At 38.9% G+C, this 24,881-nt stretch overlaps 1 protein-coding gene across 4 annotated transcripts in view; it reads left to right on the forward strand.

The window, feature by feature from the left end:
• Positions 1–24,140, forward strand: part of HPSE (heparanase) — a 39,456-nt gene extending 15,316 nt beyond the window's left edge. Inside the window, exons 3-12 of one of the 4 annotated variants that reach the window (XM_030313541.1) lie at positions 434–559; positions 5,886–6,059; positions 8,536–8,704; positions 9,032–9,079; positions 9,646–9,739; positions 10,604–10,710; positions 12,410–12,524; positions 16,758–16,876; positions 17,739–17,885; positions 23,249–24,140. In XM_030313541.1, the coding sequence (XP_030169401.1) occupies positions 434–559; positions 5,886–6,059; positions 8,536–8,704; positions 9,032–9,079; positions 9,646–9,739; positions 10,604–10,710; positions 12,410–12,524; positions 16,758–16,876; positions 17,739–17,885; positions 23,249–23,408 (1,259 nt within the window). In that variant the 3' untranslated portion in view covers positions 23,409–24,140. The remainder of the gene's footprint in view (positions 1–433; positions 560–5,885; positions 6,060–8,535; positions 8,705–9,031; positions 9,080–9,645; positions 9,740–10,603; positions 10,711–12,409; positions 12,525–16,757; positions 16,877–17,738; positions 17,886–23,248) is intronic. The other 3 variants (XM_030313543.1, XM_030313545.1, XM_030313544.1) reach the window with 3 other exon arrangements.
• The last annotated feature ends 741 nt before the right edge of the window (positions 24,141–24,881 follow it).

Below are 24,881 nucleotides of genomic sequence, written 5' to 3' on the forward strand. Positions count from 1 at the left end.
AACCCACAAACTGTGAGATCATGACCTTAGCCGAAATCAAAAGTCGGATGCTTACCCCACTGAGCCACCAGGCGCCCCTGAACTGTTTTCTTCAGTGGGATTCTCTAGTAATTTCAAGTTTCTGAGGAATTTTCTGAATTGTTAAATAACTTGAAGTTATGTCCAGTATATCTGTGTCCAATGTATGTCCAGTGTTTCCTAGGAAACCTGCCCTTGGTTGTTTGTGTGTGTGTGTGTGTGTGTGTGTGTGTGGTGATTGGTTAGCTGCAAATTTGACATGTAACAGAATGTATCTTTTTCTGATCTCCTACCTAAAAACCAGGAACGTGATTATCCTGCTTTAGTCACATAAATAGGTAACTAAATAAATGTGTGGGACTTCAACCTTATCACCGTGAAAACAGATTCTCTAAACTATTTCTTCCCTTTGCAGATATGTGTGAATCTGGATCCATCCCTTCCGACGTAGAGAAGAGATTACAGTTGGAATGGCCCTTCCAGGAGCAATTGCTTCTCAGAGAACAGTATCAGAAAAAGTTCAACAATAGCACTTACTCAAGTAAGAGATGAAAGGCACCTGCAGGTGTCCCAGCCCCCAGAATACATGGATAGTTTGAACTTGGGCTTGTATAAAGCTGCATAATACTCAAATGTTATCAGGAGTTAATGGGAAATCTTGAATTTCTGTTTTGTTTTGTTTTTCTTTTCTTCACCTGACTTTGCCTATTAGCCATGAAGTGAAAAATCATTCATTCACGAGCTAATAGTGACCTTTCCTGCTCTGAAGAACTAGGAAGTCAAGGAAGACATGGATAGATTCCTCATGGAACAGTAAAATACAAAAGTATGAAGAATAAATAGTGGAGGTGCCTGGCTAGCTCAATCTGTAGAGCACGCAACTCTTTTTTTTTAATTTTTTAATGTTTATTTATTTGAGAGAGAGAGAGAGACAGAGAAACAGACAGAGCATGAGCAGGGGAGGGGCAGAGAGAGAGAGACACACACAGAATCTGAAGCGCACTCCAGGCTCTGAGCTGTCAGCACAGAGCCCAACGTGGGGCTCGAACCCACAAGCCGTGAGATCATGACCTGAGCTGAAGTCGGACACTTAACCGACCGAGCCACCCAGGCGCCCCTGTAGAGCACGCAACTCTTAATCTTGGAGTTGTGAGTTCGAGCCCCACGTTGGGTGGACAGGTTACTTAAAAATAAAATCTTTTCTTTTTCTTTTAAAGAGTAAATTGTGAAAACCATTCACACCTCGTCATCCATTCTCTCTCTCTCCTCCCAGAAGCAACCCCTATCATGAGTAGGTGTACCATTAGGTAGTGGAAGACTGAGTCATATCAGACAGTCTTGGCCATCAAGAAGCGCTCTCTTTTTTTATTTCCTCTGTGGCTTTGTGTAGAACTAGCTCGACTAACCAGGAATTTATTTCCATTCACTGAAACAGTTATCCAGTCTTCAAAATGGGATGATGTTGGCATGCAGAGCTTCAAAACAACTGGAACCAAGCAATCCTTACTTAACTATGAGAACTATTTTTATCTGAAAGTTGATGTTTTATACCCAACTAAGGGATGATATTGCCCCAGATCTCAGTTAAGGAAATAATCTGCTCAGATACAACTGTCTTCTTTTGATTTTTGAAAAATAAATTATCTTGAAGTTAATTTGGGTCCCTCGGCATTTCTAAGAGTACATTACTGAAAGTAGATTATTTATCTTTTTAAGATTTTACTGTATACTGTCTGGATTTCAGTGTATCCAGTGGATTTTAATTTTTGTATTTTTTATTTATAAGGTACAGGAAGAAATGTGACACATAAGAAATCAGAAAACGGTTTACATGTTAATAGAGTCCTCTAAATTGTTTATTACATTTTAAAGGAGGGGGACTACTCTGACATTTTAATTCAATGACCTGTGGTTGAATGGAATTTGGCATAAGGCAGGCCTGTTTCAGATCCCAAGAAAGGAGTGACAGGAGACCCATATCAGTAAGGTCTCACCTGTAGTAAGTCATTATGATACAGGTCTGCTAAGAGAAGATTCCATGGTATTAGATAATCTATTAATTTCTACTTTATTTTGTATCGTGTTAAACTTTATACTAGTTTATCTTCAATTTTTCTAAAAAAAAAAAAGATTTCCTAGCTCACATGATCTTTCTGGAATCAAGATAGTACATTTCTACCATCTTCCCCTGCCTCTGGGACTAGGACCTTTATAGTTCCTGTCCCAGAAGAAGTTCCTTCACTAACTATGTAACTGGGTCATTATAACTGCAGCTACCCTGTCAGCAATGCTCAAATATCTAACAAATACAGATTGTTGATTTGTATTTGGAAACATTTGCCTCCTGGTTTGAATTTTTTAATTTTAATATACGTGTCTTAGAAACATATAGATGGGAATTGTGTTCATCTGGGCACCAACTCAATATAGTGATAAGTATCTCAGAAGCTAATAGATGTTTTCACACATTGTTCCACACTGATGACTGAGGTTGGTAATGTGTGAGTACCTTGGGCTGGCATTGTCCAATGGAGGAAAGCAAAAGTCCACTGTGGCAAGGAGAGGTTAATTGCTTAGTCAGTGGCCTGCACCCTTAAAACAGGTGTCTTAGAAGATATAGGTAAGTTTTCTAATTACAGGACCCATTAGGTGGTGGGTTTCACTTAAGTAGAAGATGACAGAAACATTTGTCACAAGACTACAAACTTTGTAAACCTGTTCAGGCAGGAAAAGGAAGCAATGTTATAGATGTAATTCTGGGTGTGGCTGACTGCATAATGAAATTTCTTATTACAATAATCATGTTTAATGAGCTAATTCTTTGTTCTCCTTCTTCTCTACCTCTCTTCCTCATCGCCTGACTCCTCCACCTCTATCACTCACTAGAACTGGACACATTTATATAAACGGACAAGGCATAATGCCAGGGAAAGAGTCAGTGCCAGTTTTTTTGTTTTGTTTCTTCTTGTTTGTTTGTTTTTTTTCTTTCAGTGCCAGCTTTTAATGTGCCATTTAGATTATCTTTGTTCCAGGGGTCTTTCTACCCTCTCATAAAGTAAGAGACAAGAGACTGGGTAATGATTGGGAATTAGAAAATTAGCTGTGAGTTTTCTTATTCTTATTTTGAGGAGGGAGTAGGCTGGGTGGTGTTTTGGTTGGTTTTATTTTTAAGAGTAGAGTCTAACTGAGTAGTATACAGCCCATATTCTAGGAGATGTTACTATTCTGTTGTAGGAGGTGTACAATAGAATTTTAAGCTATGTAAATTCCAAATGCATTTGGAAAAAGGAAATAGAAAAAGAGTGAAGTATAAGTTGAATAAATACTCCAAAATGCAAACATTCCAGGCTTTGTGAAAACGCCATAGAGGGAGTATGTAATAACATTGCCTAATATGTATAAGGGCTTTTTATGATTTACAAAGAGTTTTCACATATGTTGTCTCAACCTCAATTTTGTGAGTAGGCACACGATGGTGCTAGTTCCAGGATCGTGGATGCATAGCTGAGGCTCATGCCGGGCAAAGGGGTCACCTCATTGTACAATCTGTAAGTGGGAGAGCAGGGCTGGAACTCAGGTGTTAGGATTCCTGATCCAGGAAACTTGCTGCCGCATGATTTTGCAATACACAAGTCTAACACGGGGCTGTGACTAAGACAGTCGAGTCACCCCTTGACAACAGGCTCTCGTAATGGCACTGCCACCAAATAGCCATGTGTATTGGGCAAAGCACTTCATTTCTTTGGTGCCAGTTTCCTCAGAGAAAAATGGGGATGGAGGTTTGGGAAGAAGTCAATAACCCTGGAGGCTCTGTGTTGGCCCAAAGTGTGGCTCAAGATCCAGTGGAATGCTGGGCCACAGGACGGGAGAGCTTTTCAGCCCCTGTTGTCTGTAACTCCTTGATGATAGGCAGCAGTCCTGTGGAAGTGGGTGACACAGCAAACACCCTAAATAACTCAAACAACTTGCTAGAGCCATTCTGCCCCCAGCCTTTATCGGCAGTATTAAATTTAGGTTTCATTGTTATGCTGATCCAAGGAATTCACTTAGAGTTTTTTTTTAAGTTTATTTATGAGAGAGAGAGAGAGAGAGAGAGAAGGCATGAGTGGGGAGGGGCAGAGCGAGAGGGAGAAAGAGAGAATCCCAAGCAGGCTCCTCACTGTCAGCACAGAGCCCGATTTGTGGCTTGAACTCACAAACTGAGAGATCATGACCTGAGCTGGAACCAAGACCAAGAGTCAGTCGCTTAACCAACTGAGCTACCCACGTGCCCCTCACTTAGATGTTTTTAAACTAGGAGAGTTCGAGAGTGAATTTCTATTCAGCAAATGACTCTAACTATACCTGAAAATTACAGACTTCTGCATATGATACCTGACTTAAAGATGATATTCAGACCGACATTGTTGCCACTCTGAAGAAGTGATTTTTAGACAAGCTAATGGTTAGAAAAGCGGAATTCAAAAGTTCCCAAAAGTTTATGGCACTGTAGTGACTCAGTAAGTTTTTTTCACATCTTACTTAGCCCCAAGGAAATACCTAAGTGTTTCAATTACTAAGTTGTTAGGTCCAAACAACCTAATAGTAATAGTTCTCATCGTGTCCAACACGGTTGATATTTCCCTTGTAAATTGTTTATTTATTTTTATTAAACAATTTTTTTAATGTTTATTTTTGAGAGAGAGAGAGAGAGAGAGAGAGAGGGAGAGAGAGAGAGAGAAAGGGAGAGAGAGAGAGAGGGAGACAGAACGTGAGCAGGGGAGGGACAAAGAGAGACAGAGAAACAGAATCCGAATCGGGCTCCAGGCTCTGAGCTGTCAGCACAGAGCCTGAAGCGGGGCTCGAATCCATGAACCGTGAGATCATGACCTGAGCAGGAGTCAGAGGCTTAACTGACTGAGCCACATAGGTGTCCCTCTTTATTTATTTTTAAAGTTTATTTATTTATTTTGAGAGAGAGAGTGAGTGGGGGAGGGGCAGAGAGAAGGAGAGAAGGAATCCCAAGCAGCCTTCAAACTCAGTGAAAAGCTCCTACACAGGGCTTGAACTCACAAACTGTGAGATCATGACCTGAGCTAAAATCAAGAGTCAGACACTTAACAAACTGAGCCACCCAGAAACCCTGTTTCCCTCATAAGTTTAAAGGCTCCTGTAGTGCCCCTGTGAGTAGGGTTCCTGGTTAACTTTGAATTTCAGATAAGTGAATTTTTTTATTGTATTTCTCAAATATTGCATAGACCTGCATTAAAAATTATTCATTGTTTGTCTGAAGTTCAAATTTAACCAGATGCCTGTATCTTCATTTGCTAAATCTGACAACCATGTGGTGAATATATTAAGGTTTGCCAGGATCCCTTGGCACATAGTTTGGAAACCACAGATCTATAGCCCTAGGCCAATTTTTAAAGTCTAATTTTACTTATTTAAAGTTAATAAATCATATACATGAATTTTCCAAAAAATAATTTTAAATATAGCTAAATTTACCAAAATATTTTGTGACTGAGTTTGTGAGTAGCCATGTTTAAATTATGAGGAGTGGGGCTTACGTTGACTAATGACAGTGTGGCCTGTGCATGAAATCACCTGAGGTCATTTGAATCAACAAAACCTGAGTGCCAGACCAAAGCTTCTGGTACTTTACATGGTTCAGCATGGAAAGTTGATTCAAAAGCTGAAGTAATTAAGTCATATTAATTTTTAATCTTTTAATTTGCCTGTGCGTTTTTTTGTCTCTCACTTATAACTCAGGACTGTATTTCCCTCAATTTTACAACCAAAATGGTAATTCACTGGAGAACAAATCTGGAGGCCTTCATTATTGTGGTGCTGACCTAACCATTAAATCGCCACTGTTTTTCTTTTAGGGAGCTCCGTGGATATGCTGTATACTTTTGCAAATTGCTCAGGACTGGACTTGATCTTTGGTCTAAATGCCTTACTACGAACAGCAGATTTGCAGTGGAACAGTTCTAATGCTCAGTTGCTCCTGGATTATTGCTCTTCTAAGAATTATAACATTTCTTGGGAACTAGGCAATGGTAAGTGCCCCCAGGGACATTTCACTAATAAGGAGATTACCCTTTGGCATTAGTTGTTCCTATTTATGACATTCTTTTTAATATTAGCAAATATTCTTCTGGTTTGGCACACTTGTACCCGTGCTCAGCAGTGCAACTTTTCTGCTTATGGCAGAAAACTCCTTTATATATCCCAGAACCTATTGTTTTTTTGTTTTGTTTTGTTTTGTTTTAATTTTTTTTTTCAACGTTTATTTATTTTTGGGACAGAGAGAGACAGAGCATGAACGGGGGAGGGGCAGAGAGAGAGGGAGACACAGAATCGGAAACAGGCTCCAGGCTCCGAGCCATCAGCCCGGAGCCCGACGCGGGGCTCGAACTCACGGACCGCGAGATCGTGACCTGGCTGAAGTCAGATGCTTAACCGACTGTGCCACCCAGGCGCCCCCCAGAACCTATTGTTAATCCCAGTTTTGTTTTACTTGAGCTGAAGACAACTAGTTGGACCCAGAAACTTCCACAGCTCCCAGGTTCACTTGACATTTTTAGGGTCACTTAATCCTATTACGGATGGCAGGCTGGACTCAGCAAAACTGTAAAGCAGGCACTTTGCTTTTACCCCCCTTCCATTTCTTTCTCTGTTTCTCCACCTGTCAGGTTATCTTAGCAACTCCATCCCAACCGTCATGATATGCTTAAGCTAGAAATTCCTAGTATAGAATCCTACCCAGGTCAAGCTCCTGATTGTTTCCTTCCTTCTTGACTTTTTTGCAAGGAACTTGTAAATTCTAACTAAAATACTAATGATCAGCCACATTCATTTAAACATATTTTTGGTGCTTTTTCCACACATGAGCCAATGGAACTGAAAAAAAATGGGAAATGAGATGTAGTGATATCATGGACACATACTCCATTCCCGGAACAGCTCTGAGCATTTAATAAGTATTATTTTATCTTTATAACCACCCTGCGGTGGATACAATTATGACTTTCATTTTACACATGACCAAAGCAGGCACAAAAATTTAGATAAATAACTGTGTGATGCTGGGCTACCAAGTGGAGGACTTGGGATTTGAACCCAGGTAGTCTGGCTCCTGAGCAAGGTCCCTGCTTTCTTGGGAGATCCATTCTAGAGGAAGGGAAGCAGATCAACAAGAAGGCAAGCAAAGAAATAAAATATATGTCTATAGTGGTATGTATTATAGTAATGTCTAGAGGCAGATTTAGAGATCAGGTTGCTGAGAGTTACTGGCAAATTGAAGCACAGAACATAGAATATAGGGGTAGAGGTAACCATATCTTAGCTAGATGCTGAACGACTTTGAATAATGGCAGCCACGTGGACAATGGGTCATCTGAACCCATCCTTACGCATCTCTATATATCCCTCCCTCCCTACTTTTCTACTGTACCCATTCCCCACCCGTGCTCTTCAGAGTAAGATAAAAGAGCTATGCCATCATGATTTCCTCTTCCTTGGGCTCCATTTTGCAAAGAAGAGGTCTGTTTTCCAGAGACAAGGAGAAGGAAGAGCCTGGGCAAGGTGTTTTGGGGAAGTAGATTGAACACTTCTGTGTCCCCCTCCCTTGTGTTCAGCATGGCCATTTCTAAGCTCACCTGTACATCTGATTTGTGAATGAACAGTCTTTTTTTTTTCAATTTTTTAAAATGTTGATTTATTTTTGAGAGAGAGACAGAGAGCAGGGGAAGGGCAGAGAGAGGGAGACACAGAATCTGAAGCAGGCTCCAGGCTCTGAGCTGTCAGCACAGAGCCTGACGTGAGGCTGGAACTCACAGACCTCGAGATCATGACCTGAGCTGAAGTCGGAGGCTTAACCAACTGAGCCACCCAGGTGGCTGTGAATGAACAGTCTTAGTAAGACCTTTAATGGCATTGAGAAATCAATTTTTAAATGTCTTCCCCTCCTACCCAAACTTTTTGTCTTTTTAAAGTAAATTAGTTTATTAAATACTGGATGTAGACTATTTGCAAAATACCCATTAGTTTAATATCCCCATTAATTAACTTCAAATTGTTTTAATGCCCTCTCACACTTCAGTTTTGTCATTTAAATTTTTGTTTTACTGAAATATCTTCTTTATAAAAAGGGAGGTTTTACTATTCTTGCCTTTGGACTCTAAATTTTTGTAATTGGGAAATGTTTTCCTGCTTTTATATGCTGCCATTTTGTTTGCTTTTTTTTTTATTTTATTAAATTTTTTTTTAACATTTATTTATTTTTGAGACAGAGAGAGACAGAGCATGAACGGGGGAGGGTCAGAGAGAGGGAGACACAGAATCTGAAACAGGCTCCAGGCTCTGAGCTGTCAGCACAGAGCCTGACGTGGGGCTCGAACTCACAGAGCATGAGATCATGACCTGAGGTGAAGTTGGCTGCTTAACCGACTGAGCCACGCAGGCGCCCCTTTGTTTGCTTTTAAATGAAAAATTTCTAGATACGTGATTATTTTGAGAATTGCTGTCTTTCAGAACCTAACAGTTTCCGGAAGAAGGCTGGTATTTTCATCGATGGATTGCAGTTAGGAGAAGATTTTGTCAAGTTGCATAAACTTCTAGCAAAATCCACTTTCAAAACTGTGAATCTCTATGGTCCTGATATTGGCCAGCCTCGAGGAAAGACTGTCAAGATGCTAACGAGGTAGGAACGAGAGGAAGCAGAACCACTTTTCTTAAAAATAATATTGCTCTCTGGTGGAGAATCCTCATGTTATTAAACCATTTGCTACCTAAGCAAATGTTTTACCAAAAGAGGAAAAGATTGACTGGCTCAGAATACCAAGAATCTGGGGGCAAATGGAACCTACAATATAATTTATATAAGAATTAGGAAGTTTGTACTTGGCCTGATACTAAAGCAGTAACCAGCCCATTTCTAAGAAATGAAACTCCTGTGCATATATTGTGTACATATATATATTGTGTATATGAGGATTAAGTGAAGATCATAATAGATTTCTTTTTCTAGTTTCCTGAAGGCTGGGGGAGAAGTGATTGATTCAGTTACATGGCACCAGTAAGTATGTCTCCTGCTCTTAGTACTAAGAAACTGATGCTAGTTTTACTTATTACTTAGTTTTCAAAAACGTGTTTTCATTTAACTGCTAATGCATAGTTCCAATAAGAAACAAATAATATCTCAAGCAGCACTGTACTACACACTTAATATTAATAAAACAAAAGTTTTAACTTTATTTTAAATAATGTGGTAGGTTCTATAAGATCAAGGCATACTATCATTTAAATCATGGAGCAGATAAGTAGCTAAGATCAATATGCTTGCCAAAGAACGGGTAACCCGTAAGTACCTGCACTGTGACTAAGTCTTTTCAAAACAGAGTAACTGATTCCCTTCCATCTTGGTCTTTTCTTACTAGAACAACTCTTCCTCCTCCTCCTCCTCCTCCTCCTCCTCCTTCTTCTTCTCCTTTTTCTTCTTCTTCTTCTTCTTCTTCTTCTTCTTTTCTTAATAACAGAGGGGTGGGAAGAGGTAGGAAGGAGAGCAAGGGAGCCAACTAACTTAAAAGCAGAAAGTAAAGTTTGTTTGTTTGTTTGTTTCTGAATATTTTCTGAATAATTTAGCTACTACTTGAATGGACGAATTGCTACCAAAGAGGATTTTCTAAACCCTGATGTGTTAGACACTTTTGCTTCATCTGTGCAAAAAATTTTCCAGGTAATAGTCTTTTTTTTTTTTAATGTAGAGTGGTCCCCTTTATCTGTAGGGTATATGGTCCCAGACCCTCAGTAGATGCCTGGAAACACAGGTAATATCAAAACCTAAATATACTTTTTCCTATACATACATTCCTATGATAAAGTTTAATTTGTAAGTTAGGCACAGTAAGAGATTAACAACAACTAATAATAAAATAGGACAATTATAATAATATACTATAATAAAAGTTATATGAATGTGTTCTCTCAAAATATCTTCTCATACTGCACTCACTCTTCTTGTGGTGATGTGAGATGATAAAATGCCTACGTGATGAGAGGAAGTGAGGCAAATGACATTTGTATTGTGACATAGCATTAGGCTACTATTGACTTTCTGATGATAGGTCAGAAGGAGGATCATCTGCTTCCAGACCACGGTTGACTATGGGTAACCGAAACTGCAAAATCGCAGATAAGGAGGCACGTCTGTAAAACCAGTCCTTATTGTGTAGTCTAGCTAATTCTAAATTCTATAAGTATATAAATTTACATGTTTTTCCAATTTTAGATAACAGGTACTTATTCACCATCAGTCCCCCTTACCATCAGATCTTATCCATGCATATCGATTAAAAATTAAAAATACCTCCTTATGGAATAGCCTCACGGGCCATAGGAATGGGATTATTTAAATTCCTTCCACAATTTAGTATTCCAATAAAAGTAAATTGCCCAAGACCTCAATGACCACGAACATGTTTTGTTGTAACTATATTGGACAAATCAGTCTGGGAACACAAAGTTTTAAACGTCATTAATCTTCAACACCGTATTTGGTCAGCTTGTTTGCAAATATAATGGGGACTTTCCTGTTCCACAGGTTGTTGAGGAGACCAGACCCCACAAGAAAGTTTGGTTAGGAGAAACAAGCTCTGCATACGGGGGTGGAGCGCCATTGCTGTCCAACACCTTTGCGGCTGGCTTTATGTGAGTGAAGCAGCACCGCCTCAGGGGCCAGGCTGCAACATTCTCCTGGCCTTTTATTAAACAGATTCTACTGAGACGGCTCATCAGCCAAAAAGCTGATCAAAGAAAGTTTCTAGGGCTGAGACCCAAAATTCATGCCGCATTTTGTAAGAAATCATTTTATTCAAGTTTGTTGGACATCTTTAATGGGTGTCCCTAATTAATCATTGTATGAATGAATTGCTTTAGAAGTGTTGTTCCTTAATTATGGCCCATAAATATGCCAAGGATTCCTTCCTCCATAAGCGAATATAAAAGAGTGCCTCTAGAGGTTTGAGTCTGAGAAGGATTCTTAGTGTACTTTTATAGTAGCTTTATTCATAGATTCCCAAGGAGTTTAGAGTCGGAAGTGTGAGGTCTCACCAGAGGAACTACCAATGAGTTTAAAGACTTACTAAATCACCTCTTTATCCAACCACCAGAAACTTGATTGCTTTTTTTTTTAATTTAAATTTAAGTTGGTTAACATACAGTGTAGTATTAGTTTCGGGAGTAAAACCCAGTGATTCATCACTTACATGCAACGCCCAGTGCTCATCCCAACAAGTGCCCTCCTTAATACCCATCACCCTTCAGCCCATTCCCCTACCCACCTCCCCTCCAGCAGCCCTCAGTTTGTTCTACAGAGAACAAACTCTCTGTTTTTATCTTATTTCATTTTTCCTTCCCTTCCCCATGTCCTTCTGTTTTGTTTCTTAAATTCCACGTATGAGTGAAGTCATATGATATTTATCTTTCTCTGACTTATTTCACTTAGCATAATACCCTCTAGTTCCATCCACGTTGTTGCAAATGGCAAGATTCCATTCTTTTTTGATCACTGAGTAATATTCCATTGTATGTATCTACCACATTTTCTTTATCCATTCATCATCAGTCAATGGACATTTGGGTTCTTTCCATACTTTGGCTATTACTGCTAGTGCTGTTATAAACATTGGTGTTCATATGCCCTTTTGAATCAGCATTTTTGTATCCTTTGGACAAGTACCTATTACAAATCTGATTGCTTTAAACAACTGGTTTACTTATATTCCATAACTCCATTAACACTCTTAATCTATAGTTCTATATCCTCACACTGAGACTTATTCTCTTTCCTCTCCTATCCTCATTCTTATAAATCCATAATAAAAAAAATCATTTGCTCATGAGGGGCATGAGGAGGAGAATGAAGGATAAAAGTGTTTGTTTTGCCATCCACCAAAGATGGAGGGAGTGGAGGGGGACAGCCATAAAAGTCTAGGTGTGATTTTACTTATTTCACATTGTACTGCTGTTGACTACAAGCAACCTTTTCTTTAGCCCTTACATGGGTCTGGGAGTGGGGAAGTGGGGAGGGTATCCAGCAAGATGGAGAACGATTGCCTGTAGGGTGAGAATTTGTCTACTCTGCTTTGCAGAAGTTTTCTTACCCCGAAAGAAACTCATATGGCATATTAATAGTATTCTAGGATTTATTATCATGCTCAAGTGTGGGAACATGTAAAGGAAAGGATAGTCTCCATTTCATTTGAATAGCTTATTTGTAATTAATACCGCTTTTCTGGTTTCCTGTCAGTTCCTCCCACATAGATGAATAAATCAGAATAGTGTGTAATTAGAATTGAGTTTTTTTGTTTTCCAAACCTGAAGAAAGCTGGGCCTCCCTCTCTTTCAGGTGGCTGGATAAATTGGGCCTGTCGGCTAGAATGGGCATAGAAGTGGTGATGAGGCAAGTGCTCTTTGGAGCCGGAAACTACCACTTAGTGGATCAAAACTTCGAACCTTTACCTGTAAGTGATTGTTATTTTCCTATTGCTATGAGTAGAATAGAGTATATTGAGCACCCCTGTATCAAGCTCCTAATAAAAGTCAATCCTGTCAATAAATTCAGTATTCTTAACAAGTAGACCCTGAAATGATGAATTGGAAGAAACCTTAGAGGTCATCCATTCTAATGTGTGCCACCTGGGGTGTGTTATGGGTTTGGTTTTTTTCCTAATGTTTATTTATTTATTTTGAGAGTGAGAGAGTGAGCAAGGGAGGGGCAGAGAGAGAGAGAGAGAGAGAGAGAGAATCCCAAGCAGGCTCCATGCTGTCAGCACAGAGCCCAATGTGGGGCTCAAACCTGTGAACTGTGTGATCATGACCTGAGCAGAAATCAAGAGTCAGATGTTTAGCCAACTGACCCACCCAGGGACTCCGGGATTTTTTTTTTAAAGGGACAATTTGAAACTTTGTGACTCCGATTTTACAAGATAACAAACTTGGGTCAAAAACAATGTTTTGCAAATTAAATCAAAGTTAAAATTACCTACAGTATCCAAAGCTTCAAAAGTTTTTTATGCATGAAATTATAATTTATTTAACTTTGAGATAAATCGGTACTATGTATTTGTTCAAAAATCTCACCCTAAGAATTGGCTATCTTGTTAATAATCTTCAAGATATTTATGAATACAGTGTCCGTTTTACCCTACCTCTGACTGCATCTGGTGCTGAATCAGGAGATGTAGACTTTTTATATAAAAAGCCACCTGGAAATATATGTTTAAAACTTGGAATAGTATAGATATAGCCCTGAGAAGTGGGACCTTGATTTTTGTAGTCTAAAATGACAGTTGAGGATATGTATTTTCTTTTTTAAATTTTTTTTTTCAACGTTTATTTATTTTTGGGACAGAGAGAGACAGAGCATGAACGGGGGAGGGGCAGAGAGAGAGGGAGACACAGAATCGGAAACAGGCTTCAGGCTCTGAGCCATCAGCCCAGAGCCTGACGCGGGGCTCGAACTCACGGACCGCAAGATCGTGACCTGGCTGAAGTCGGACGCTTAACCGACTACGCCACCCAGGCGCCCCAGAGGATATGTATTTTCAAAGAATAATTCCTAAGGGAATTATTTGAATACTGTAGGAAAGCTAAGAAAGTTTGGCAGAAAGCACAGGCCAAAATATAAGCTAGGTTTTTGTGGTTTGTAGATAGATTTCCCAACAAAGTTGCTTTTAATCTATAGTAGTCCAAACTCACAAAGCACCTGGTTCATAACTTTTAAAAAATTTTTACAAAATGACCTTGTAACAAGTGGAATATATCTTCACCAAGTATATTATAAATCAACTATAGAGTTAAACCAAACATGATAATTTCATTAGACAAATATCCCAAATCTGCTGATGGCCCTTTCTGAAATGGACCTTGAACAAGGAAGGTACATAAATAGTTTCTACAAAATTTACTTTGCCTAGAAATTAGCCAGCTTATCTTGTCAGTCCTTGTAAATAGTACTATGTTGTCTATATTTTTTCAGTGCCCAAACATAAACCTTTGGCTTAAGATCCTTTGTGTTTTTTTGTTTGCTTGTTTTTTAATTACTTAATTAATATTTTAGTTTTAGAGAGAGAGCACAAGCAGGGGAGTGGGACAGAGAGGGAGAGAGAGAATCCCAAGCAGGCTTCATGCTCAGTGCTGAGCCCATAGAGAGGTTTGATCCCATGACCCTGGGATGATGACCTGAGCCGAAATCAAGAGTCAACCAACTGAGCCGCCCAGGCACCCTCTTCCTCAAGATTCACAGTCATCTAGAAAAACTTGCAAGAGTAAATGGTACCCTTAACATCTGCAGGGTCCAAGGGAATCAGTCTTAAATCCAACATACATGGCTGTTTTCTTATTTGATTTGTATAACAATCTTGGAAGCTGGCAAAGCAGGTGTCTTAGATCAATTGTCCAGATGAGGAAGTTCAAACTGAGACAAGGTTTTGTGATAAGCTGGATGTCACACAGTTGTCCCATGTTACTCTAGAATTCCATATAAATCCTGGCTCTGAGGCCTGAATGCTTTCTATCCTACCAGTCACCAAACCATGCTGAAGTTATGTCTCCTTTTTAAATGTTTAGTTGATTCTGCTCTTGTCTCCAGTGAAAAATTTGAATGTAAGCAGAGAAACAAAAGCTGTTTGCCCTGTTGAGTCTACATTTCCTCAGCTCAAGAAGGAAGAGTTGGAATATACATTGAGTATATTCTTCAAAAAAATTAACAACTAGGCACCTGAGTGGCTTAGTCAGATAAGCCTTCAACTCTGAATTTCAGGTCAGGTTATGATCTCAAGGTTGTGAGATTGATCCCTGCTCTCTCTGTGCCCCTCCCTTGTGTGCACACTCATGTGTGTGCTCTCTCTCTCTCTTAAAATAAATAAATAAATAAACCCCAACAAACTTTTTATTACAGAAAATTTCAAGTAGAGAGAAAAGCATTTAATCCTCAGTTTTGTTTAATCCATAATCTTATCCACTCCTCACCTCCCACCTACTGGATTACTTTCAAGCAAATCTCAGATGTATCACTATCCATCAGTAGGTCAGTATGTATCTCCCTTAGACAAACATAAAATATTATCATACTTTAAAATATTAACAGTAATTCCTCAATATCATCAAATGTTTAGTCGGTGGGTGTTTCACATTTTCCTTACTGTCACAAGTGTTTTTATTTATTTATTTTTCAAATGTATTTAATAGTTGGCCTAGTCACTTCAGGATACAAACAACATCTATATATTGCATTTGGTTGAAATATCTCTGAAGTCTGCTAATCTTTTTAAAAAAATTTTTTTTCAACGTTTATTTATTTTTGGGACAGAGAGAGACAGAGCATGAACGGGGGAGGGGCAGAGAGAGAGGGAGACACAGAATCGGAAACAGGCTCCAGGCTCCGAGCCATCAGCCCAGAGCCTGACGCGGGGCTCGAACTCACGGACCGCGAGATCGTGACCTTGCTGAAGTCGGACGCTTAACCGACTGCGCCACCCAGGCTCCCCTGAAGTCTGCTAATCTTGAAGTTTCCCTTCCCACTCCTTTTTTGTGTTATGGAATTAATTATTGAAAGAGAGCAGGCAATTTGTTCTGTGGTGTTTCCCACATTCTGAATTTTGCTACATTTCTTCCTGCACTGTCCTTTAGTATGTTCCTCTGTTTCTTGTAAACTGGCAGTTAGATCTAGAGGCTTGAGCTCATTCAGATTTTTGTTTTTTGTTTTGTTTTGCAATACAAAACTTTTTTTTTTAAATAATTTTTAAAATGTGTTTTATTTATTTATTTATTTATTTATTTATTTATTTATTTATTTTGAGAGAGAGCAGGAGAGGTGCACAGAGAGAGGGAGAGAGAGGATCCCAAGCAGGCTCCATGATGTCAGCTCAGAGCCCAACACGAGGTTCAAACTCAACAAACCGTGAGATCATGACCTGAGCTGAGATCAAGAGTCAGAGGCTTAACTGACTGAGCCACCCAGGCGCCCCTGCAATAATTCTTCAAAGGAGATGTGGCATGCTTCCATCAACAGGCACATGATCTCTGGTTGTCTCTCTCTCTCTCCTTTTTTTTTTTTTTAAAAAAACCTTGATAGGTAGCGATGATTGTTGCCTAACCCATTCAGGAATGGGGATTATAAGGTTCTAAAAGAAATTATTTTACGGGCACCTGGCTGACTCAATCCGTGGAGTGTGTGACTCTCAATCTCCGGGTTGCGAGTTTGAGCCCCATATTGGGTGTAGAGATTGCTTAAAAATTAAAAAAAAAAAAAAAGTAAAGAAATAAAGTATTTTAATCTCTTAAGCAGATAGAAGTTTTATTGTAAAAACCTGCCTTTGTGTGTAGGTGAGTGTGTGTACATGTGCATACCTAAAAGTTCTGCTTTGAGCTTTGCTTTGAATTCTTGGTGATAGATAATAAAGAACATTTAAACTCTCTCAGCAATGAATTGCATTCTTGAAGATATAACTCCTAGTGGTCATGGCTTTCAGAATTGTGGGAATACAGTCCTCCTGTGATAAAAATCAGCAAACAAGAAATTGCCCTCAGATTCATGGTGGGAACATGGATCAAAAGATGTTTTCCATTTAAATACCTCTAGGATAACAGTCACAGTCTTTGTAAGGTTAACTATTTGCTCACACTGTTTTTGATAAATAAAGAAATAAGTAAAGATCTACTTTTGTCCCTCCTCTCCCCAACCACCCAACTAGGATTATTGGCTATCTCTTCTGTTCAAGAAATTGGTGGGCACCAATGTATTAAGGGCGAGCGTGAAAGGTCCAGACAGCAGGAAACTTCGAGTATACCTTCACTGTACCAACATCAACCAGTAAGTATGTAACACACCCTTTTCCAGTCAAGTTTTAATCAGTAATATGTCCTTCCTGATAGGATGATACTAAAATAATAACTATAGCTACAAAAAAAAAAAAGCCATCTGTCATTTCTGGTGAATGAGAACTCTTTAAATAGTGAGGACCCACTAGGAAGTAGGGGAATGATCTGGATGGAAATTCTGAAAAGTGTCAATAGATTTAATTTTATTGTTTGTTTTAGTTTTTTTTTTAAATAATGATAGAAAAAGCTGCTGTTTGTATGGTTTATAATTTGAATTCATAGGAACCCACAAAATTCACTTTATTATTTAACCTTTCTGTGTCTGAACATGGGTGGGCTGACCAGCTTCCTGGCAACTCAGTCTGGCTAAGCAGCAAAGATCTCAGAATGCTGTCACCCAGAAAATGGTAGTGTGAAGAAAAATATTGTTTAAATTATCTTTTCAGGGGCACCTGGGTGGTTCAGTTGGTTGAGCGTCCGACTTTGGCTCAGGTCATGATCTCAGTCTGTGAGTTCGAGCCCTGCATCAGGCTCTGTGCTGATGGCTAAGAGCCTGGAGCCTGCCTCAGATTCTGTGTCTCCCTCTCTCTCTGCCCCTCCCCTGCTCATGCTCTGGCTCTCTCTGGCTCAAAAATAAATAAAAACATTAAGAAAAGAATTTTTTTAAAAATTAAATTATCTTTTCAAATAGGACCACATGAGTTGTCCAATGTAATCGTGAAAGGAAGGATAAAAAGAGGGCCCATCATCATTGTAGATACTAATACTTAGTCTCCATGATTATGTTTGTAATTGAGTTTTTAATTGCTTAAGTTAGATAACTATTTTTATTGAGTTAATCTATTTGCTTTTAGCCCAAGGTATAAAGAAGGAGATTTAACCCTGTATGCCTTAAACCTCCACAATGTCACCAAACGCTTGCAGTTGCCGTATCATTTATTTGACAAACAAGTGGACAAATACCTCGTAAAACCTTTAGGGCCTGATGGATTACTTTCTAAGTGAGTAATTTTCCTTTCTTCATTTCAAACTTTCACAAAATTCATTGGTATTTATCAGAATAGAGAGTGTTGATAGGGAGCAAAAAAAAAAAGTCAACGATTTCAAGTTCTAACAATTCTTAATATTCGTAAAGTTTATAGATGAATACTTATCCATACAGGTATAACTCATTTAGAGTCCAACGCAGAAGGATATGAAAACATTTAGCAGTTAACTTAGGGAATATTTTGCATTTCAAAACAACTTGATACTTCAAAATCCCCTCAAGACATTGAGATTATTTGCTCAAAAAAGAGTTATAATTCTTGGTAACAGAGTCAGTAAAGCAAAACATACCTAAGTATGATTGTACTAAGGGCACAATATTACACTGTGTAAGCTGAGTGTCACTCTCTTACCGTGTTAAAGTAGTTTTATATTGGCTAGAGTAAGAAAATAAAATGCCCAGAAGTATAGCTTTGAGGTGAATTATTTGAAGTTGGTCATAATCATTATGGTTTTAAAAGCCAATCATTGGATATGTCTTATAAGAGACCGTATTCAACAGAATACCCTAAATAACTATGACCCTTGAAGAGTCAGGCCCAAAACCATTGTAAGATTCTGTCCAATGTGTGTTGGAAGGAGCTCTTTTCATCATGACTCTTCTCACATTGGAGAATAAAAAATTATAAGAGTTTACAACATTCTCATCATCCCCTCCTGTCTTTGCAAATGAGTGATGTTTTCAGTGATAATTAGCATCAGAACCTGACAAAGGACAGTAAGCATGCTTTCTACAAAGACCTATCTTCCATAGGCAAACATCATTAACATTGGGTACCATTGTTTATTTTTCCCCTATGCTTTATTTTACCACAACTGTAATCACACAATGCCTAATGGGAAAAGAAAAAGGGAGGGCACCCACAAGTTTTCCAAAATGTCTTTCCATACATAGCCTTTGTAGACATTTTTAATGGGCTACATGTTTTATGAAATATCATGGTTTACTTACCCATTTTCTTGCTGTTTAAACCTTTTCTTTTTTGTAAAGTAAATAATACATATTTGGGTAACCCATACTTTTTTTTTTATTTGGGTTCTAAGTTTTGGAAATGGGTATTTTTAGCATATTTGTGTCTGATGCTGACAAGGGAAAAGCTTTTCTGAAGTAACTGAATAATAGTTGTAGAGTTGGAAGTGTGTTAAGAGATATTTTAGTCCAACCTTAGATGGGTAGTTTAAGCCATTCAGCTGTTTGATGGCTCATCTGTTGGATCTCGAAGCCTCTCCAGGCAGCTGTCCTCTCAAGGGTAATGTGAGTCTCTCTCTGCTTTTCATTTCCTGTTTTGAGTTCTGTCCTGGAGAGCAGAGGTCGGAAACTGCACCTCATACCTATGGACAAGTGGGTTTAGAGAACTTTTTTTCCCTCTTTTTCTCGTGGTAGGGGAGGTTGGCATGCGCTCCGTGTTCTTATTTTTACTAAGTTATGAACATTTTAAAATTGACAACTATGAAAATATCTGGATTTATATCTTTTCTTTAAAAGAGATACTCTAGCAACTCTGGGCTTATTTCCCCAAGTAGTGGAGTTGAATTGGGGGTGTTTACTTGAGAGAGGTTCTTCACAGTCCCTCCGTGATCCTGTTACCTCTATGACCCTGTCCTACTGCACTTGCACATATAAATTCCTTGGCTCTTGTGGGCCCTTGAGTTTGCTACCCTTAATCTGGAACAATACCAAATACCTCATTTCCTCCATAATAACTCCAGTATCTGAAGGACAATTGGATTGTCGTCTCTCCAGGCTAAATATGCCATTTCTTCAATGATTCTTCTCTTTGTTTATCAGACCCTGTTGCATTCTGATCACACATTTCATGCTTATCAATTATTAATGGAAAATTCGTGAAATTATGGATTATGTTTTTTTACCCTAAATGCTCTGTGATGAGTGTATATTACTTATACTTTTATCTCTTTAAAATGTTGCAAAAAATAAAATAAAATGTTGCGAAAGTACCCCAGATAAGTTTGGTGAGTGTACAGTCTGGACACGTTCATTCTAATGACCTCAGAGGGTTAAACGATGATCATCTTTTAAAAAAAATCATTTTTTAATGTTTATTTATTTTTGAGAGAAAGAGAGAGAGAGGCAGAGTGTGAGCAGGGTCGGGCTGAGAGAGAGGGAGACACAGAATCCAAAGCAGGCTCCAGGCTCTGAGCTGTCAGCAGAGGGCCCAACGCGGGGCTCGAACTCACCAACTGTGAGATCATGACCTGAGCTGAAGTCGGACACTTAATCAACTGAGCCACCCAGGCGCCCCCCAAACAATCATTTTTTAGTTGAACAACTTGTATAATACCGACAGAAGGTCCTCCATAGTAAGCGTTGAGTGAATATATTTTTAATATAAAAGCAGTATTCTATATTTATCTCAGATCAATTTTGTCCAGAATCCCTAATTCAGATTACTTTTGCTTGCTAATTCTGTTCAGCTCTGTTTCATCTGAAACTTGACAAGCATGCCTTCTATTTCTTGTCATCATGTTACTGACTTCAAAATATGAAACAAGATACTAATCTTGAATAAAATCCTACCCTGATTTACCCAGCCTGATGCAGAAATAATCAGCATGCTTTAAGCTTATACTCAATATATTGATAGCATACTTTAGCGATTTTTACAGCCGATTAAACAACATAGCCAGATGGTATAGGGTATTATCTTGCCCATGTTTTATCATCTTAACCCACAGCAGTATTAATTTATAATGATGAGGTTTACCTTTAAGCTCGATGGCCTCTCCTAAAGCATTTCTGAAACTTTTTTATGTACCCTTGAAAATGGTTCTCAATTGCGTGCAGAACAGCTCTTACTACTGACATATAGAGATGTTTTCAAGGCCTATTTTTGTTTGTGGTTTCCTGATGATGGTCATGGCATTTCCTCCCCAATCTCCTCTAAAAATTGATGTGATATAGGTACTAAAACAAAACTCACGCGCATGTGGACCGAGTGTAAATGCAGTGCAGGCTTGATGGCCTCTAGTACAATCATGGTTATCTTTTATTTAAGACTTTAGGTACAGCCCCCAGAGCGGGGCACCTAACAAAGGTTAAATGGAAACTAATTTTTCTGCTGACTTATACTTAGGATAGAGTTTCAGGGATCTTTGTTTTTTGGTTTTTAGTTTTTGGGTTTTTTTTTTTTTTTTTTTTTTTTTTTTTTTTTTTTAGTGTTTATTTTGAGAGAGACAGAGAACGAGCAGGAGAGGGGCAGAGAGAGAGGGAGACACAGAATCTGAAGAGGCTCTAGGCTCTGAGCTATCAGCACAGAGCCCAACACAGGGCTGAAACCCACAAACTGTGAGATCACATCCTAAGCTGAAGTTGGATGCTTAATCGACTGAGCCACCCAGGTGCCCCGAGTTTGAGGGATCTTTGATAATTCTAAATTGTAAACAACCAAACACTAGACAACTAATAAGCTAATATGCTCACACAGTGAAATCCTGTACGGCTGTTAAAATGATGTGGTGGATGAATGTTTAATGGTGTGAGCAAATGTTAACATGTGCTAAGGGAAAAAGAATCAAGTTTTAAGAGACTGGGGCACCTGGGTGGTTCGGTTGGTCAAGTGTCCCGACTTCGCCCCAGGTCATGATCTCAGGGTTTGTGATTTTGAGCTCCACATTGGGGTCTATGCTGTTAGCACAGAGCCCACTTTGAATCCTCTGTCCTCCTCTCTTTGCCACACCCCCCTCAAAAATAAACATAAAAAAAAAGAGGGAGAGACTACATATTGTATCTCCATTTTTGTTTAAATGAAAATATGGGTGTATGTACATAAAAGAGATGAAGGATATATTAAAAATGATTATGATGAGCGGCACCTGGGTGGCTTAGTCAGTTAAGCGTCCAACTCCTGATTTCAGCTCAAATCATAATCTCGAGATTTGTGGGATTGTGCCTCACATTGGACTCAGTGCTGCAGCATGGTGCCTGCTTCGGATTCTTTCTCTCCCTCTCTCTCTCTCTCTGCTCTTCCCTGCTCTTTCTCTCTCAAAATAAAAACTTAAAAAAAGAAAAAGAAAAAAATGGTTATGATGAATTAACCAGTTACATTTATCAGAATAATGGTGATCATAGATATTTTTGTAGTGCTTACTATATGCAAGGCAATCTTATAAGTGTTCTACATGTATTACATGTATTACATACATATAACTCTGACATTAACCAATTTTCAACAATAAAATTTGGGGGGGGCACCTGGGTGGCTCAGTCGGCTGAGTGTCTGACTTTGGCTCAGGTCATGATCTCATGGATTGTAAGTTCGAGCCCTGCATCAGGCTCTCTGCTGTCAGTGTAGAGCCCACTTTGGATCCTCTGTCCTCCTCTCTTTCTGCATCTCCCCTGCTTGTGCTCTCTCTCAAAATATTTTAAAAAATAAAATAATATAAAATAAAAATTATTTTCGTATTGTAAAAACTTCATAGTGTTAAAATCACTTGAGAACAAGATCATAGAAATGTAAGCCATGTTTAGAATTATGGAATTAACTATCAGTGGAACTAAAAGCAGACTGAAGGTTTTCTTTTTAAGTCCCTGTTTATATTGGATCTGTTGCTGTGAGCATGTATTAATTTGATTTAAACAATAGTAAATGTGCATAAAAGATAACATTTGTCCTTAAGATATTTTTTACATTTCTTGACTTCGTTTTGAATTTGAATTCCAACAGTGGAATGCAAAGAAAACATCGATTTTTTGGAAGCTTTTGGTTTAGTGAACCCTAAACCTAACCCTAACCTACAAAATAATTTTGTTGCACTCCAGCAATATATATTCTACCAGAATATCTTAACAACATAAGAAATGCAAAATGAATGCATATCGCCTGGCAGAAAGGGAGTGAGAAGGTTTATGGGCACGGTGACAAGTGGGAAATTTTATGTCATTTTGCATGTTAAATTTGTGATATTTACATTCCCTTCTACCTATTTGCTTTATCTAAAAATGTTTTCAATTACCATCAAATAAAATTGCCACAAATCCAGAAGTTATGTCATGTTTATCCTTTTTATACCACCATAGTAGTGCCTACTATATAGATTATGTGTGTTCCATTTTCTATAAAGGGCCAGATAGTAAGTGTTTCAGGCTTTGCAGGCCATATGGTCTCTGTCAGAATGACTCAGCTCTCCCAGTGTAGCTTAAAGATCATCTGGGTCAAATACCCAATATAGAATTGAAACAAGTTATACAATACAGGCTGTCACCATTTTTTTGGCCTTAAAAAGATGTCACAACTTTTGCAGAGAAGGTGGAGCATACACCACTTGGCTAACCTGGGTTTATCTTTCCCCTTTGCAGATCTGTCCAACTCAATGGTCAAACTCTGAAGATGGTAGATGATCATACCCTCCCGGCTTTGACAGAAAAACCTCTCCGCCCAGGAAGTACACTGGGCTTGCCAGCTTTCTCATATGGATTTTTTGTGATAAGAAATGCCAAAGTTACCGCTTGCCTCTGAAAATGAAAGGCATACACCATCCCTGAGATTGAATTTTTCAAGTGTATTGATAAGAGGAAAGCAAAACCCAAGCTATAGGAAGGCAAGCAGATACATTACAGATCAACTAGGGAAGCTTTAGGGACACTGGGACACTCGCGGTGCTAGATTTAGCACAGTCTTTTGTTCTAAGTAGACCACTGCTAATAATAATACCTGGTGCCAAACACTACGCTCAGTGCTTTGCATGTTCTATTTTTACTTAAAGTTATTAAAAAGGTATATGGATGCTCCCAATATAGCCAGGAGGCAAGTAAGTGAGGGATACAGCACTATTTTTAAGAAAGTGCTTCGTTTTTATTTTAAAAAACAGTTATTAAAAGACTGCAGGATTCTTTATATGCTGTTTCTATGGGCTCCTGTCAGAAAAAGTGTACTGCCACAATCTTCAAATTGTCTATAAATGAGAGAGTCTCTTTTCACCTTAACAGAGAGCTAGATTTATCTGCTGCTTCTCTTCTCATTGTTTTTTGTCAACAATACTGCATGAGAGGACAGATGGTTAGAAGTGATAGTATAAAAAAAGAATTAACGACAATTCAGAGGGACTGGATTATGTAAACTTCACATGAAATTTTAAAGCGACTGTAAATGAAATTGACCTACTTACCAAGAGGAGAAAATGTAATTCGATACATTATAACTACCTGTTGATGTTTACTTTTTTTTTTATAATTTTTTTTTAACGTTTTATTTATTTTTGAGACAGAGAGAAACAGAGCATGAACGGGGGAGGGTCAGAGAGAGAGGGAGACACAGAATCGGAAGCAGGCTCCAGGCTCTGAGCCATCAGCCCAGAGCCTGACGCGGGGCTCAAACTCCTGGACCGCAAGATCGTGACCTGAGCTGAAGTCCGACGCTTAATTGACTGAGCCACCCAGGTGCCCCTGTTGATGTTTACTTTTAATCCACCTTTAGTTCTTGTTTTAGTTGGGAAATTTTCGGATGCGAGTGGCAGAAAACCCTGATTCAAATGGCTTAGACCATGAGGAAATTTATACTCCTACATAACAAGGAGTTCAAGTAGGGCGGGCTCACAATGTCATCCGGGAATCAGGTCCTTTCGACTCTGGTCTGTCACCTTTAGTGTTGGCTTCATTCTCCAGCTGGTGACGTGATGGCTGGAGCCATGCCACAGACCCATTCGGACCCAGCAGCAGCCAGAGAAAGAAGATGAGCAACTTTTTCTGCATCTCCTTCCTAGACTTGAAGAACCCTTTCTCAGAGGTTCTCTCAGCGAACCTCGTTTCATGTCTCCTCATGTCCTATTGGTCAGGAATGGGTCACGTGGCCATTCTCCCCAGTTACTCCAACACCAGTGAGATCCCTGTAATTGTCTCCTAGTGGTCTTTTGGAATGGAGAGCGTGTTGGGAAGTCCATGGCACTGACCACTATGTTTCTGTGCTTTTATCAGTGACAGAAGGTATTGTTTT

The sequence above is a fragment of the Lynx canadensis genome, chromosome B1, assembly GCF_007474595.2.
Source record: "Lynx canadensis isolate LIC74 chromosome B1, mLynCan4.pri.v2, whole genome shotgun sequence".
In the NCBI taxonomy this organism is placed as follows: Eukaryota; Metazoa; Chordata; class Mammalia; order Carnivora; family Felidae; genus Lynx; species Lynx canadensis.